The 17,484-nt window shown below is 39.7% G+C and overlaps 1 protein-coding gene across 2 annotated transcripts; it reads left to right on the top strand.

The window, feature by feature from the left end:
* The first annotated feature begins 114 nt into the window (after window positions 1–114).
* mybphb (myosin binding protein Hb) lies at window positions 115–11,286 on the top strand. Of its 2 annotated transcripts, XM_037678842.1 has the most exons (14): window positions 115–350; window positions 1,403–1,465; window positions 1,619–1,675; window positions 1,750–1,884; window positions 3,279–3,446; window positions 6,879–6,967; window positions 7,044–7,239; window positions 7,316–7,455; window positions 7,593–7,752; window positions 8,169–8,305; window positions 9,997–10,183; window positions 10,285–10,338; window positions 10,820–10,852; window positions 10,942–11,286. In XM_037678842.1, the coding sequence occupies exons 1-12, from the start codon at window positions 170–172 to the stop codon at window positions 10,314–10,316; spliced, it is 1,545 nt and encodes a 514-aa protein (XP_037534770.1). In that variant the 5' UTR covers window positions 115–169; the 3' UTR covers window positions 10,317–10,338; window positions 10,820–10,852; window positions 10,942–11,286. The 2 variants fall into 2 exon arrangements, with proteins under 2 accessions (XP_037534770.1, XP_037534771.1); XM_037678843.1 differs by lacking the exon at window positions 1,403–1,465.
* The last annotated feature ends 6,198 nt before the right edge of the window (window positions 11,287–17,484 follow it).

Genomic DNA, 17,484 nt, shown 5'->3' on the forward strand with positions numbered 1-17,484 from the left:
GTTAATGAGTCATATAATGTTGGAGTCCTGCATGGTGTTATGCTGTTCATTAAGGGGCGGTGTCTCTCCAAGCTGAGCCGTATAAAAGCCTGCTGCTCCCTCAGGAATGATGGCATTGGATACAGATTGAAGGACTTAACTGAGTTGGGAATTAGCTGCGACCTCCAACATGCCGTCCAAGCCTGCCCCGATCAAGAAGGCGGCCAAGAAAGAACCAGCCAAGAAAGAGGAGAAAGCCCCGGAGCCGGCTCCCGAACCCGCCCCAGAGCCTGCTCCTCCCGCGGAGCCTGAGGCGGCCCCGGCTGAAGCGGAGCCCGCCGCTGCTGAGGAGGCTGCTGCTCCTGCAGAGGGTAAGAGCGTGCGTGAGAGCCCCGATCTAGTTCAGTGACACGCCAATACTAGTTTCTTTCACAACGAATGAAGGTTTTTTTTCCTTATTTTAGCCAAAGCCTGGCTTGTTGGCGGGTGCCATGGAAAGCACGCGGTTACTTTTACGCACGTGCGCACAGAGTGTTCTAATTGTTTGTGTGGAGTTTTAAAAGTCAAATTAGTAAAGTGCTTGCTTTAGCTCACAGCTTTCAGCTTCTGGCCTCAGAAAACCCACACGCTTCAGTTCCTTCAACATCTAATGTGCGCCTTCATCCGTGCGTCCGAGTCCTGGAGGCGACTAACACTTAATTCATTAACTAACCAAAAACATCTTTATTTCATCTTTCCCTTATTCCTGATGGGTGGTATTAACATTTCACTGTTAATGCAGTTTAATTGCTAGTATTTATCATATTGGATGCACCTTTACTGTCTTTAAAATCTAACCCTTATTGCTAAGTTTCTACATTTTACAGACCCTAAATACTATTTTTTTATTTTATTTTACAAATCTCTTAATATTTCTAATAATTTTTACTGCACATACTACTGAGATCTCTAATAACCATTACTTAACATTTGATAAACACCCGAAATCTTCTCAAAGAAGATTTGACCATAAATAATATCTAACCAATACTTTTCTAGTTATCTTCTAACTTTAAATATCAGACTCTGCACCTGTTACTGACAAATCAACAACTGCTGTTACTGAGGTCTGGATATTGCATCCAAGCTATCTTTTTATTGCTTCCTGTAAAATAGAAGATCTGAATCTGTAACATCAGCTGCCCCTTATAAATGAAACACCATTTGCTGCTCCTGAAGTCTCTACTCATGGTAAAAAAAAATAATAAAAAAAACCAGAAATAAAAAACATTATTTATTATAATTAAAGTTTTGAAATTTCACTACAGGTCAAACTGACATCATTCTGACACTTTGTAAAGCCTGCAGTCCCAACAAATGATTTGTACGAACGTGTCTCATCTGCTTCATGCACTAATCATTAATGTCTAACATTTAAAAATAGCTGCTGCAGCTCCAGCCACAGACGAAGCTGCTCCTGCTGCAGACTCCGAAGCGCCCGCTCATGGTAAACCTATACCTGCAAACGTTGAAAACGCTTCCTTTCTCTTTCTTTTGGGGAACATTTTACATTACATTCAAATAAGAGCTCTTCTGTGCTGTGAATTACAAATCTGCTTATTTTATTCTCGTGATAATATACTTGTCTGTGTAACATCAGCTGAAGCTGCACCAGCACCAGAAGAACCTAAACCACCAACTCCTCCACCACCCAAAGGTAATTCTATAAAAGAGAGAGAAAAGAAACACTTTCGGTAAATGGCTTAATTATTCTTTTAATGGTCATTCTAGAGCCAACAAGCGCTCCTGTGGATCTGTTTGTTGAGGACAAAAATGACTCTTCAGTCACCATCATCTGGAGCGAGCCCACAACCATTGGAGCCTCCGGTCTGGATGGATACACAATTGAAATCTGCAAGGATGGAAGTGAGTCCTGAACTGTGCGCAGCAGATAACAACATAAAATGGGTCAAGTGGAAGTATTAATACATCGTGACAAGACAAGTTAACCTTTAAATTCTTTTCTGAAAGATTTCCTGTTGACAGCTGCTATTAGCTCCTGGCACGTGCACCTATAACCATTCGTCTGTTTTCAGACCAATAGCGAAGTTTCTTTTTAAACAAACTCGGGGAAATGTGAAATAGCTGTTTCAGTGTGGGTCGGCCGTATCAGTTGCAGCTGTCCCTGAAGTGTCACTCGTAGAGTTACATCTCGAGCTGCCTAACTTCTCCCTAGAAGGAAACAGGCATTCCAGGAGCTGCTCTAGTCCTGCTAGAGGTCCTGCATTTAGACTTACAGTACCAAGCTAACCTCAGCAGTGTTTAACTGCAGGCTCCTTTTAGCACATGTTCACCCAGCAAGTTTAAGTGTTTGGTGAACAAACTCATAAATCTGCAAAATACATCACGCACTGTTCTGATTTACTCATAACGAGCTTCGTTGACCCCAAATCTGAAGTCCTAACTCTGAAGACAGGTGAGATTTATGATGTTCTTGAAGTGCAGGAATGCAAACGACGGTGCTCCTAAAAATAGTGATTTTCATGTTCTGGTAAAATGAAAGCATGACTCGGTTGTTCCTCATCACCATAAGAAAACAGCAGGGCAGTCCCTATAAAAGGACACAAGGCTGCAGGGCTACTAAACACAAATACAAGTTATATAAAAAATACACTATAAGTTGAGACAGAATACCTTAATTAAAGAAAAGCAGGTGTTTAAATAGATGTTTAGTAAGATGTGTTGTCTTTGTGTGCACTCTGGGAAATAGAAGACCATGTGTCATGAGTATTTTATGGATGTAAAATGTTATTTTATGCGGTTCAGATAAAATGTTGGCATTCATACAACCTTTATTTATACAGGTTAATCCCATTGAGCCTCGGGGACTCATTTACAAGAGAGACCTGACATTAATGTTTAGATCCTGGTAAAGCAGCAGAAAATGTGTCATCGTGCAAAAATATGTCTCTTGTATTTATGTAATATGTTTGGTATTTTCTCAAGTATTAGTATGGTCTTTAATGTGGTTTTTCAAATATAAGAAAATGAACTTGAATATGAAATCGTAATATAAGTAACGTTTGAATTACAATCTTCAAAATTCTGGATTTAAAGTAAAGATAATTAGCATTGTACATGTTAGAACTGTTTCAAGTTTCAGTAAAAAAAAAAAAAACTAATCAGGAAACTGATGACATCATTTTGGGTTAGTGGGTTTAAAGAAGAACTTGTCATCTGAAGGATGAAAAAGAATCGGCGTCTTTTCAGGTCAGTGTTTGAAGCTCCATCCTCTTCATCGTGTGTCATGTCCCCCACAGCTGATGACTGGAAGGCAGTGAATGAGACTCTGCAGAAGTCCAGTCGTTTCGTTATCAAGAACCTGACCACCGATGACCGCCTGAAGATCCGCGTGGTGGCTGTGAACGAAGGAGGTCGCAGCCCCCCTGTTGCCCTCCCCGAGCCTGTTCTGGTCAAGGAGGTTGCTGGTAAGCCATGTTTGGGAAAAAAAAAAAAAACACAAGTGTTAGAACTATTTTAAAACCCAGATCCAATATTTAACGACGGCTTGATCATTCACTGAAATATGAAAAATGATAAAAATGCACACGCAGTAAAAAACAAACAAACTGATAGGTTGAGACTTTCTTCAGGAGCTGAAATGTCTCATTATCTCAACATATTTCATAGTGAGGCTAACCACATATAGGAGTCAAGCAAAAAGAGCTTAGCAGTGTTTCCCTCTCAGCTTTCTCTGTCCTGTTGGCACATACCTGCAGCATTAATGGTAGAAAACTTTGGGCCACCCCCTCGTTTCCACTTTGACGTGTTACAGCGATCCACTCAGCCTAAGTGCGATTAGTGGGTGGGTGGTGATGCTCCACACCTGACAGTGTTAATCACTGACAGTATAACTCAAGTGATTTGTGGTAAAATGATGATTGAGCCCAGAGGGCTTTAAAAGGAGGAGCAGCGTCATCGTTCTTTGCGAGGAAAGAGGAGGGAGGGGGGAAAAGCAACTTGATCCCAGCTTGACTTGCCAATGTTCAGGCCGCAACCGCAGCAGGTGCTCCACGTTCAAAAACAATCCAAGAAGGGTTTCTCACAAAATGTTTGAGTTCTTTTGGAAAATGGCTGAGATGTTCTTTCTGAGATTGGATTGTGGTGTAACCTCTGCCAAGATTGAGGCTGAGCAGAAGGGCCGGGGTAATTTCTGTAAGATAGATGGTGACAAGTGAGCTGACTGCAAGGAGGTGGGGGCTGTGAAGAGGCGAGGAGTGGGGGCAGGTGGTGAATTCCAGTGGGTCCCTGTCTCCGAAAGAGGGGGTGGAAGTTCTGCGTTCTCAGATGACGCCCAAATCCAATGACAGCTCCCAAAAGTCACTGTTTATTTTCCAACATATCACAGATTTTACAGGGAGAACGCTCAATCACCTCCTTAACATGCAGCATGTCTTCTACATGGGGCAAAAAACACCTTTTCACATTTTTTAAGTATTTTTCGGACTATAAGGCGCACCGGATTATAAGGCTCACTGTCAATTTTTGAGAAAATTAAGGGATTTTAAGTGTGCCTTATAGTCCGAAACCTACGGTATATCAACTATTAATTTATGCCTATAAACAAGTTTCTAATAAGACACCAACTGACAGTTTCAGTAAGTTTGTGAAGTATTTTGATGCGACTGAGTCCTGCAGAGCTCGTGTCACGCAGAGAGCTGACATAGTGAAAGCTACAGTACGCCTGCTTTATTTAGAGTCATGACAAGTGTTGCCGTGCTGCTCTCAGCAGGTGGTGAGCTGCGTCCAGCAGAGGCTTCAGTTTTACGTCCAGCGCCACAGTGGCTAACTAGCTGTGACACTTTAATTGTGTTTATGTAACGTTTTTGCGATGTTCTCGATAGCCTGGAGATGATACTTAATGGAGTGAAGTCAAAAGCATTGAGGGCATTTTCATTAATATTGCTCTGTTTTTATTTTTCTAAAAACATGTGGTTCTTAAAAAGTTCTCTGAAAAATGTGCTTTTGTTTTGCTGTTGTCAGGCAAAAAACTTATATCCAAAAAAATACAACTTTTCATGAATTAAACTTTTTTTTTTTTTTCTTCAGTTAAATAAACCGTGTTGTCACAAAGCTTCTTGACACTTTTTGTTGATTTAAACTTTAACCCACTTTTTGTTTTTCGGGTCACGAAGGTCACTGGTGCATGTCCAGCAGTCACTGTCCGAGAGGCAGGGGACACCTTGGACAGGTCTCAAGTCCCTCACAGGGACACATAGAGACAAACAACTATTCACTCTCTCACTCACACCTAGGGACAATTTAGTTACCAGTCAGCCTAACATGCATGTTGTTGGTCTGTGGGAGGAAACTGGAGTACCTGAAGAAAATCCACGCATGCACAGAGACAACATGCAAACTCCACCCAGAAAGGTCCCCAGCCAGGATTTGATCCTGCAACCTTCTTATTGAGCGGCAACAGCTCTACCAACTGAGCCACCATGCATGAGAATAAATGATGATCTAATGACTAGAACTCTGTGAAGAGTTTGGCTCATCCTTTTGTTAGAAAAAAGTAACTCAGCCAAACGTAGCGAAACATCTTTTACATTTCATCATATTTTCCTGTATTAATGAGCATGTATTAATAACCACAGAGCAGTTTGTTTGCAAAAATACATCCATTGCCAGAGTTTACCTCTTTTTTTCTTAAATGAGACAAAAAAATGTCATTGTGCTCTAAACAACCAAAAAAACTGAAACTCAAGGGGAACAGCTTGGTTCGCCATAGCTCTGTCAACCATAAACCACTTAAAACTGGGTGCAAACTTGGTATGTGTCTTCATCTCCTGGAATGAGGGGGGTGTAACCTTCGATTTTTTTAGTTTCTTCTGAGAATGAATATAAACATCCTAAGTAGACAGTTACAGCTATTTCATTTTTGAACAATGCCTCAGATGTAAAATAAGATTTAAACTCTCCAGCATGAAGTTAAACAGATTAAAACCTTCTTGAGTCAAACAGTTTATTACCGAGCCAAGTTTCTGTCATGTGAGGGTGTAGTATGTGCTTGTGTTGGATTCTTTGCTCCATTTCAGCTCGAATAGGTCTCATTTGTAACCCAGTGGATGAAAGTTGGCAACAAAACAGAATCAAGCTGTCTGGTTGTGCCAGCCTGACTTGTTTGGATACTGCTTCTTTCTTTCTGCTTTCTGACTCCACTGAAAAATGTTGTTGCTGTGTCCATTCTGTTTCTAAACTCAGCCAAGCATGTTTAGAACTGTTCCCCTTAAGCCAAGAAACATAGTAGCAGAAGGTAGATTGTGCAGTATCGGCCATCCAAGTACAAGTCAATGAACCATCAGCATAATTTACTGGTTTTTTTATATATATAATTATCTTGAGTTCTGCTGAGTATTTTCAAACCAACCTGTGTCTGTGCAAGTCATCGCTATAAAATCTCCACATGCATTACCAGGTTTATATAAAAGGAGGAGATAAGTTGGTCATAAACATTAGAAGGAAAAGTCTTCAACCGGTGTGGGATGAACGAGACAGAAATGTGAAGGAAAAGTTAAAAATGTGAGTCATTAAAAACTTGTTTGCGTTGAAAAAAATGAGGGAAAAGCAGCTGGTCTAAAACAATTTCTCATTTTTATTATAATTTATTATTTGATTGAAATAGTTTTAATAACAGGTTAGTTAAGATACGAAGGCACATATTACATTTTATTCATTTTATTATTGCTCTGTTTGCTGGTAAAGCACAATATCATGTGGAAAACAAGTTTTACACCTGAGAGAAAAGGAAATGATGAAACTTTAGAATGAGTAAAATGGTTCTGAAATAGATCCATCACGAAACAACATAAAAATGTGGACTAATTTTAATTATTTGTTTGTGTTTTTCAATTGCTTAGACCGTCCCAAGATCCGTTTGCCTCGTTACCTCAGGCAGCGGTACGTCGCTCATGTTGGAGACAAGGTCAACCTGACCATCCCGTTCACAGTAAGCAGGATACAGCTGCCTGTCTGTCGCATGTAAAATAAACAGAAACTCACTGTATGATTTGTTTTTTCCTCAGGGCAAACCCAAACCTGTGGTCACTTGGACAAAGGGAGGTCAGCCCTTGGACCCAAAGAGGGTCAACATCCGCAGCACCGAAAGAGACAGCATCTTGTTCATCCGTGCAGCCGAGAGAGATGACTCCGGCGTCTATGACATGTCCGTGAAGGTGGAGGGCTTCGAAGACAAGGCCTCACTCACCCTTCAAATCGTCGGTGAGGAAAATATTAACGCAGTGAGGTGATGGTTAAATTAGTACGAGATAGCTAATCTGTTCACGTCGACGCTCAGAGCTGCCAGGGCCTCCTGCCACCGTGAAGATTGTGGATACCTGGGGCTTCAACGTCGCTCTGGAGTGGACCGCTCCCAAAGACAATGGAAACACCGAGATCACAGGATACACAATCCAGAAGGCCGACAAAAAGACTGGAGTAAGATCTCAGAGTGAAAGAGGGTTTACGTACTGTTTAATAAATGTGGTGGATAATTTCCAAAGCGTATGAACAGAAATATAAATAGTATATTTACATTACTTTGTCGAATGGACTTTCTTGTCACTGTCCTGCAGGACTGGTTCACTGTGTTAGAGCATTACCACCGACTGAACGCCACCATCTCTGACCTCATCATGGGCAACACCTACAAGTTTAGAGTGTTTTCTGAAAACAAGTGTGGAATGAGCGAGAGCGCCGCCGTTACAAAGGAAGAGGCCAAGATCTTGAAGACAGGTAACTTTTTATCTTCTGAAAGTGACTCCGAATTTGAAATTAAATCGTCAGCTAATTCAGATTGATGTTGTTCACTCATTTTAATCTGATCGGAGTATTTTCTGGAATAGTGTTTTTTTTTTTTAATTAAGAGAATTTCTGGCTTTTGAGGGATATGTAAGTGTTGCTTTATTGATTAATATCCCAGGGGGTTTCTCAGTTTTTCTTTTTGACATCCACCATTCATTTTCTGCATCACACTGAAGATGAAAGGGCTGTGATGATCGATGCATGCATTTAGGACTACGTTCGTACCATTGGGGTGGGAATAGATAAATTAATTTGAAATTAATTGCAATAGGTGCTAAGTGAAAACGCCACTGTGTTCAATCTGAGAGCCTTTACCTGAAGCTTGTCTGGTTCATGCCATCCATCAGGTATTGAATACAAACCTCCAGACTACAAGGAGCACAACTTCAGCGAGGCGCCCAAGTTCACCACAAATCTGACCGACAGAAGCACCACTGTCGGCTACAGCACCAAGCTGTTATGCTCCGTCAGGGGATTTCCTAAGGTACAGTAGCAACTCTTCATCATGCATGTCTGAGCTGACAGATCCAGCAGGAAGCAGCCCCACAAAACAAACGAAAAGACAAAAAAATATCTGTCGAACTGGATTTTTTTTTTTATGGACCCTTTTTTTTTGGTTTTATTCTAATCTATAAAACATATATTCTCTACATGTTAAAGTTGGCATATTGATCATGTAAAAAAAGAATAAAGTTTTCTTAACTGTGCAGCATAGTGAGTTAAAAGCTATTCTGCTGGGTTGACCCTGTATAAAGACTGATGTGCTCAAAAGAATTCAAATTAGGAGGAAAAAAGCCAAGTAAAAGTAATGAGGGTGTAATATTATTTTTATAAAAGTGCAAAAAAAGATTAAAAGAAAGTACTAATAAACTCTCCTGCAGGTAATTTAGTAAAACAAAGACTAAATAAACATTGTTTTTCACCCTAAAGCCTCAAATGGTGTTATAAACCTGTTGAACATTATTAGAAACACTACTACTGATTATAATCCTTCCACCTCAACTTCTAATAGTTTTTATGTCACTAGTATTTTCTAACAATCATTGTTAAAAGTTTTTGCTATTCCTTTAGCTTTATTACATATATATATATATATATATAGGCATTTTAAACCCTTCCCACACATTTGCTATATTCTAAACAATGTTTCTAAACTCTACTGCTCTAAAAGAGCACAGAATGTCATGATTTCAGCTCCGCCTCCTCTGCTCTTTGCCACCTGCAAGCGCTCTTGGCCACGCCCACTTCTCCGCTCTGCATGCTGAACAGCTGGTCAGCTGATCATCTGCAGCATGAAGTTTATCCTGCAGCTCTGGACTGCACAAATGTGCAGCAGGTGCTAAATAATTTGAAATAATTTATTTAAAATAAAAATTCCATGCTGACCGTGCGGCTCATCCATCCATCAGCCAGTAGTGTGTCATGTCCAATCTTCTTTTGAAAAACTGTGATAGAACGAGTCCGCGATAATCGCACCGCGAAGTAGCGAGGGACTACTGTAATGCCAAGCAAACACTTGCTTTGCTGTCTTTAATATTACATTATCAGCCACTAACTGTATTCATTGAATTTAAAAGTGTTTAAATGAAGTATCCTGTCACTGATGTTTAAAATCTGTTATTCTCACTCAGTGCATAATCTCTCTTTGTCAGTACCAGAACTGCTGTAGGCAAAGATCTTGGTCTAACACATTTCTACATCTGGTCATGTTTTTAAACAATAATGTTCATTTAAAAATTAGACACCAATGATGGGGCAAGCTGCAGCTACCTGTCAGCAGCAACGCATTCCCTCCATCGTTCAGGCTCTGCTGTCGGTGTGGAAGATCTTCACCTGCCTCTGCTGGACTCTCACCTTCTTATTTGGCTCACAACCAGCCAGGTCGCCAGCAGGACAGAACGTCAACAGAATTCTTTGTAGAGGCAAGGGAAGAGGAGAAGTCTGTGACGGGGAAGCTGGGTCGCATGTGTAACATTCTGTGTTGCTGCCTGAGGGCTTCTCACCATGTCCCTGCCATTAAACCCCCCATACCAGGGGAGTACTGTGTATCTGCTTCAACCCAAATGTGTTTGTTTTGGAATGGCCGGCGCGTCTCGTTTGTTCCTGAGCTCCTGTACTGTTTGTTTTATTCGTCCAACATTGCGTTAACATGTTTTTTTTTTTTTCTTTCTACAGCCCAAGGTTCAGTGGATGAAGAACCAGATGATTATCGGAGACGACCCCAAGTTCAGGCAGATCTGCGTCCAGGGAATTTGTTCTCTGGAGATCCGAAAACCCGGTAACTTCGACGGCGGCGTGTACTCCTGCAAAGCCATGAACGATCTCGGAGAAGTAACCGTCAGCTGCAAGCTGGAGGTCAAACGTAAGTTTTGGCTCTTTAAATCCACGATGTCATCATAAGGTTGTAAGTTATTTGCTTTGTTTGCCAACTTTTGAGCTTTGACCGAACTTTCTGTTCAACAGAGCCTGTGATTCCAGACGCGGACAAGAAATAGGTTAACATCTTCTCAATCACAGGTGACACGGATCGTGCTTTAAATACCCACAGTACATTGTGTTTTACTCCGATTTCTCACAAGATGTGTGGTTGAATTACATTTAAAACATTCAGAAAAAGACTGTCAGGTAAAACAATGATTTCACAGGATAGATTTAAACGAGCGGATTCCTCCATGACTTACATGGAGCGTCTGCCCATACATGGAGGTAACTAAACTTGGAAAAGGTGGCCTCTGCTGCTGAACGGGTTCAAGTAGTAGAGGCCATAAATTAAATCAGAAATAACTCCTGCACTCAGTCTGATGACTTCTTCACATTTCCTTAACTCAGCGGCAGCTTCCTCCCTAGAACATCAATTTAGCATTAGAGTACTTATTAGTATTACCAGCATAAATTATTAGGAGCCATCATTCGTGAACAAGAGATTTATTTGATTTTAACGCAGTTTTGATGTGCTGTCAACTTAACAAAAATGTGTTTGTTGCTTTCCCAAAATTAGGAGCAGAGGGTATGCGGAAGTTTGTAGCATAAGGTGCGTGACTTAAATTCTCTAAAACATTTGATCATAAACATTTAAAAAGTACTTTAAAGTTCTAATACTTTGTATTTTTGCCACAACAGGAGGGTGTTGGATTCCTGGAAGAACATGTATATAGATGGCTGGTGATCACACTACAAACAGCTGTAGCCTGTGACCTCTCAACGAGTTTGAGGATCTGTTAAGATGAACAATTACTGTCGTCGCTTCGTCCCAAAATCTCCATTATTAAGTCCATATCCATGTCCACAAGTTGATTTATTTTTCCTCTTTAAGTTTTTGTTTTCCCGGAACACTCTTAATGATTACTCAACATGTTCAAATCTTGAAACATCTTGTTAGTCTTACTCGAATGAATGTACTGTTCCTCATAAGAGAGCCTACATGTAACATCTGTGTTTATATCAATAAACAGTTGATTTCTGGTTTTCATTTGTTTTTAATGCAGTAAATTTATATCACTGTTGAACATTTCTGCACCGATGTATACGAAGAAAATTAAATAGAACAGTCATTGTAGTTAATTGTTATAGTTCAAGTGCATGAAGATTTAGTAACGCGTATGCTGTAATTAAAGTTGTGTGGTCTGATGTGTCCAGATGGAAGTGATGGGTGGATCAGGGTAAGATGAGCTGAGGATAAAAATATTCACTCGACATACCTGGTGCCCATGGTACCAGCCTGAAGGGGCCGTCATCTGTGGTTTCTTCATTAAACAGGTTCATGACAACATTTTATATTAATTGTTTCTTTTCATACCCAAGTTCATGAAAATTTTGCAGCGTTATCTCTAAAATGGGTCGAAACGCTCCACAGTGCAATTAATTGGATAAACGTGATTAGTACCAAAGCAGTGGACATTTTTCAAAATGCTCAAAGATCTTCTGCTCGTGGCCACTTAAAGACTAAATGTCAGTCTGGTTTATAGAAAGCAGAATACAAATATAATAAAAGCAACACGAAACTGGTTAATTTTTTTTTATTTTAATTATAGAATTTTACTAAGAGTCGTTGCACATCAGAGTGTATAAAACACCATTTCAGAAAATGCATTTATACAGACAAGCCAGCCGAGCTGTAACTTCAAGCTGCTTTTATTGTTTCTGCAGAATCCATGAAGTGTTTCTGGCAGAAAGTCAATTTTAAACTAGAGATGGCAGCACTATTCATTTGGCTCGTACAAACCAAAGAGCCCATCGCAGCATGCCAGGACCTCAATAATAATAATTCCACTCTAAAGTACTGATCTTGTAACTATTTCTTTTTGGAGTTGCTTGCATAGTGATAGGGGCAGGGTGCCAGGGATATCCAGGTTACAGAGACACATTAGTTCGCCTAGAGGATGACAAAATTAGCCCCGGTGTTCCATCTTGTTCAGGGTATTTTAGGAACAAGTGGCTCAGCTGGTAAGATGAGCTTCTACAGTGTTTGTTACCTTAACCGAGAGAGGAAAGTAAAGGTAAAGATGAAAACTTAAACATAAAATTAGAAGCAAAATGAAGTTAAAGGCATAGTTTATAAGAACTAAAACTCCGTTGTCCAGATTTGTGTGCCAGAGTAAACATCAGTTGATATTCCATGTTTCTGTGTTGAGTTTAGATGAGTGTTGACAGACTTGATGCAGAATGAGTGGCCTCAGTCTGCACACTGAGCTTCCAATCAAGGTTTTAAACAGGCTCAACTTTTCTGTTGTAGCTTCCTCTTGTGGTCAAATTTAGTAATTACAAGGGGATGCACAAAAATGAATTTGGTTGGAAAACTTACAATTCTTGATCTAAAATATATATATTTGTCAGGTAGATGGGGGGAAAATACCAGCAGCTAATAGCTCCTTTATTTTTCTTGTGAATGTCTCATACTGCTTCCTTCATTTTGTAAGCACTTCTCTAATTTGGAAAAAGAGCCACATTGGATCTCAGCCCTACTTCCAGTGGGTCCCTGGGTGCTGACATGCTGCAAAGGGGTCATGAAGTGACAGACTTTCTATTTTAGATCCTGCTCAAAGAGGTTTAAAACCCCAAATTAACTTCAATAGCACGTGAGTAAAATATAACACAAATGTTGAAGTTATGTTAAAATGTATTTTCAGTGTCTTTCAGTTTAATATTTCTTAGTCTTTCAATTATCCACCATTGATTAAGAAAATAGCAAATTCTCCTATCAAGACTGGTTTAGGGAATTTTTGAATTTTTATGTTGATAAATAGTTGATATTTTTTTACCTGAGTGGTTGAAGGGCTCTAGGAGCATTATAGACATTTAATGTAAAACAAGTCTAATTTTCTTCTATGTTCATCTTAAGGATGAAACTTTGAGTTCAGGATTCTTCCCAGAGCTCTCTGAAGGATCAGCAGGTCAAAGGTTTTGATTTCTGAATTAAATATCTTAAGCACATGTAAAAATCTTAGGAAAAACAAGATTTTCTGGATGAATTTAGAGATGCGTTGCCTCTGGGTTTCTCACACAATCCAATTTCAATTCAGTTTTTCAATATAACGACAAGTCACAATAAAATGTAAGTTAACATTATTTATTTGAGGAGCAGACTGCTTTGAGTTTAACTCCATCGCAGAACTCTCATCTTGAGCAAGCACGAAGGCGACAGTAGAAAGGAAAAACTCCCTGAGGAGGAAGAAACCTTTAGCAGAACCAGGCTCAGGACAAACGTCCGTCTGCTTCGATTGGCTGGGTTTGAGAGGAACAGATACACAATGGCAGGTCGAGAATCACATGTTAAGATAGAAATAATATCAAATGAAACTAAGGAAATTAGGTCAATTTGTCCTCGAGTGGCGTCAGCATAACAAGCCAACCCTAATTTATCAAAAAGCAAAGTCTTAAGCCCAGTCTTAAAACTGGACAATGTGTCAGCCTCATGGACAGAAACTGGAAGTTGGTTCCACAAGAGAGGAGCCTGATAACTGAAATATCTTCCTCCCATTCTGCTTTTGGAAACTCTAGGAACCACAAGTTAACCTGCAGTTTGAGAGCGAAGTGCTCCATTGGGAAAACATGGAACAATAAGATCTCAACTATAAGATGGAGCTAGGTTGTTGAGGGCTTTGTAAGTTAGAAGAATGATTTTTGAATTATATTCTGGATTTGACAAGGAGCCAGTGGAGAGAAGCTAAAACTGGAGAGAGATGATCTCTCCCATTAATTCCAGTTAAGACTCTGGCAGCAGCATTTTGGATCAACTGACGACTTTTTAAAGAAGTATCTGGACACCCAGATAATAGAACAAGGCATTAAAAATGTATAAAGACAAACTGAACTGTATTTTTTGATGAAGACAACGTGTACAACTGTTGAAGTGTCACAGAATTTGTTGCACGTGTTTCCACGAGGTGGATTATAGTAATGTTGGTGATCAATAAGGGCCCAAGTCCTAAAGTTTCTTCATCATAATTGAATATATTTGAGTTTCAACAGAAGCTCAACCTCTAAAGTGCCTCTTAACACTTTGTTGTGTCTCAGCTTGAACTCATCAGTTTGAACTCTCATAACTTTTCTTCTATAATTTGTATGTGCAAATGTCTCTTCTATTTTTAGCCTCTTATGATTTATAGCCACCACAAGTCAGTGACTAAAATTCTCTGGTTTAACACCTGAATTCACCCAAAACCTTTGCGTTCCTCTCAACAGAGACTGAATCAAATCACCTTAATGTTCCTGTAAGAACAGTTAGCTCACATGCTGCAGCGTCTCTGACTCATCCGGGGGGGTTGCTCTTATTGTTATTGATGCATCGAGCACTGCCCGGTCTACTGATTCGTCAGGGTGACTCCAAAGGCGATGAAATGGTCTCTCTTTCTCTCTTCAGAGGAGCCTAGTCGCCTTTTTGCTGCAGAGTTTTGGCAACTTTCCCAAAACTTCTAATAAGTATAATGGTGAAACTGGCGCTCGCCCCAGAGCCCTGTTGTTGTTTTCCATTAACAAATGTTCCACTTCTAAATCAGCTGGGTAGACTGTCAAGACACACGTCTTATTTCCCTCACATTTAGGCAGTTGAGGACTGAAATTCCTTTGGTATTTATTGTAAAACAATGTGAGCAGATGGTTGTAATTTTTGACATGAGCTAACAGGGTGACCTTTTTTTAATGTGTAGTTTCTAGATATATAGTCAAAAAGACATAATGAGCAGGTTTCTCCCATATCTTATGAAATATTTAGGTTTATTCTAAATTTGAGAGGGGGGAAAAAAAGTAATTGTGATTTTTGCTGGACTTGCCAAACAGAAAGAAATAGAGAGAGAGATAAATAAAACGTTCCATCCGCCTGCTGTATACTGCAGTAAAGCCAGCCTGGTTCTCTGCTCCTCGCACCTCCCTGTAGCTCGGAGCTGCAGAGTTCAGGCGACCAGGAGGTGTGGGACCTCCGAGACTGCTGCTTACCATCCTTACCTCTCTTTTCATCACTCATTGATTTCTCCTGCTTTTACACCTCCCTCCTTTTTCCTTCTGCGTCTCATTCTCAAAGCTCAGCACTCCTTCGCAGCTCGAGAGAAAGAGAGAGCGAGGAAGAAGTGATGGAAGAAAAGAGGAGGAGCACCGTTGTTGGTGCACCAAAGAAAACCTGGTCCCCTCCCTTTACCCAGTTGATGACACAGAGATTTTTTTTTTTTTTTGGATCAGCTCTTCAGCCAATCAGTGAACAGTGCCGGGAAATACAGCAGTAGAACTCCACTGGTCCTGATGCGAGCACTGGTTTCAGTGCTGGGACTATTTGTTAATCTGCGTGAGTGTTTCTCGTCCTCTCAGCCTCGTCTGAGCTCACGTCAGCAGCGCCCCGAGCCAAGACATTTTGTTTGTGTGCATCTGTTGGGGAACACAACTTCCCAGGTGATAACTGGAACCTGCCACTGCTGAGATTTATTCTTATTTTGTGTGTCTTTTTTAAATATCCTGTCAGGGAGCGATGCTAAAAGCAGTTTGTTGAGATTTATTTTTTTATGTCACAAGATTTTTTTTTCCGTTATCTGCTTTCACTTTTGGCTGACAAAGCAGAACATTTCTCTTAAGGTAAGCAGCATTTTCCTCTTGACTAACATCTATTACAGCAGCTTTGCTGTGTGGTGGATCATCACAGAGTTTCATTACATCCTGCCTGGACGAGGAAAGAAAACTGCAGAGAACCACAGATAATAATTGGTCCAGGGGTAATTAGAGCAGACAGTGTTCGCCTTTCGTTTTAATGCTGACAGTTTTCTGTCAGAGTGGAACTTTTAAAACGTGCTCGTCAGGCCTACAGCTCCACGCGTAGCCTCATAGTACTGCAGTATCTTGTTACATAATAGAAACAAGCCCGTTTGAACAATTTGAAATGGAAAATTATAAATGCAAACACAAAATTGCCTCTCAGTGGTTGAACACAGGTATAGGATGTTATTGAGATCTGATCATCTTTATCATGAAAAAGTAGCTGCTTTAGAGACAAAGCGCCTGATTTTCAATTCTTTGAATCTTAAATTAAATACAGTCTGTGATAAAAAGTCATCTCAGCTTTAAAAGGCAAAGGGGGAATGCAAAGTGAAAATTGCTGAGCCAGCAGGATCAGCCAACATCAGCCTGCAGAGCTCTCAGTGTTAAAAAAAAAAAAAAAAAAACCCTGTTGTCCTGTTAAACAAGTGCAGTAAAACTGGTTAAATGCATTTTGGTGAAATATTTCCTTCACCAATTCAACAAAAAACAAATGTGCCTGATTTATTTATACATTTACTCATTAACTTACAGCCTCTAATGTAGATTCAAACTGTGGAAATGGAGCTAAAAACACAAGTTAGAATGAGTTTATCATTGTCAAATACACAGAGGCATGTGGTAGTTATTTGTTATAAAACTTTAATAATTTATATTAAACATTTGGAAAATGATCAGTACTTGTGCTCATCTCATTAATTATGATATAGATCATGTGATGCATTAGTGTGTTGTTTTTTAACCCTTTGAGGTTTTATGTGTTCATGACTGGGACACTCTTGACCATCCTCTTGGTATCAACAGAATTGACTTTGGAGACAAAAAGCTGCACAATGTCATTATTTGCTCAAATACACATACAAAACACACACTGATGCATTTTTGGCTGCAGCAAAAATGTTTGGATATTGAAGGTGACACATCTTTATGTAGCTGATACTGAAAATGAAGTTTTGATTTAATGTCAAGGCTTCACATGCTTATTTTTATTTGTCTTGTTTTCTTTGTTTAACTCAGTTTGCCATTGAAATGTCCTTTTCCACTGAAGTTTATTTAATTAACTTACAAAAGAATCAGACTTTAATTTAAACAAATTGTCTTATGCTGCTTTGCACATTAACATCTGCCTGCACTGGACTGCATTTTAATAAAGCTTAATTTAGATGTAATTTATTGGTCTGAAAGCAGCAGATTTGAATTTGAACCTGTTAATTTTTCTATAGATCTCAATGAGATGACTTTTATTGTGAAATTCCCTTTTAGAGGTGAACTGATTTGAACTGAACCTGTATGAGATTAACTGAATCTTTTAAAATTGTTGAACATAGACTGACGAGAAACTAAATTCAAGTATTTTCTGCTGAGCTTGCATTTGTCTGCACACTCAGAGATTATTCATGCAGTTCTGCAAGGAGCCACCGATATCCC

Source organism: Nematolebias whitei, chromosome 7 (assembly GCF_014905685.2).
Source record: "Nematolebias whitei isolate Nwh7 chromosome 7, NemWhi1, whole genome shotgun sequence".
In the NCBI taxonomy this organism is placed as follows: domain Eukaryota; kingdom Metazoa; phylum Chordata; class Actinopteri; order Cyprinodontiformes; family Rivulidae; genus Nematolebias; species Nematolebias whitei.

Excerpts from the sequence above, each read along its gene's own strand:
- mybphb (XM_037678842.1), top strand. The coding sequence starts at position 170 with ATGCCGTCCAAGCCTGCCCCGATCAAGAAGGCGGCCAAGAAAGAACCA. Across the intron at positions 7,240-7,315 it reads ACTCACCCTTCAAATCGTCG|AGCTGCCAGGGCCTCCTGCC; the intron begins GTGAGGAAAATA and ends GTCGACGCTCAG. Across the intron at positions 10,184-10,284 it reads CTGCAAGCTGGAGGTCAAAC|AGCCTGTGATTCCAGACGCG; the intron begins GTAAGTTTTGGC and ends TCTGTTCAACAG.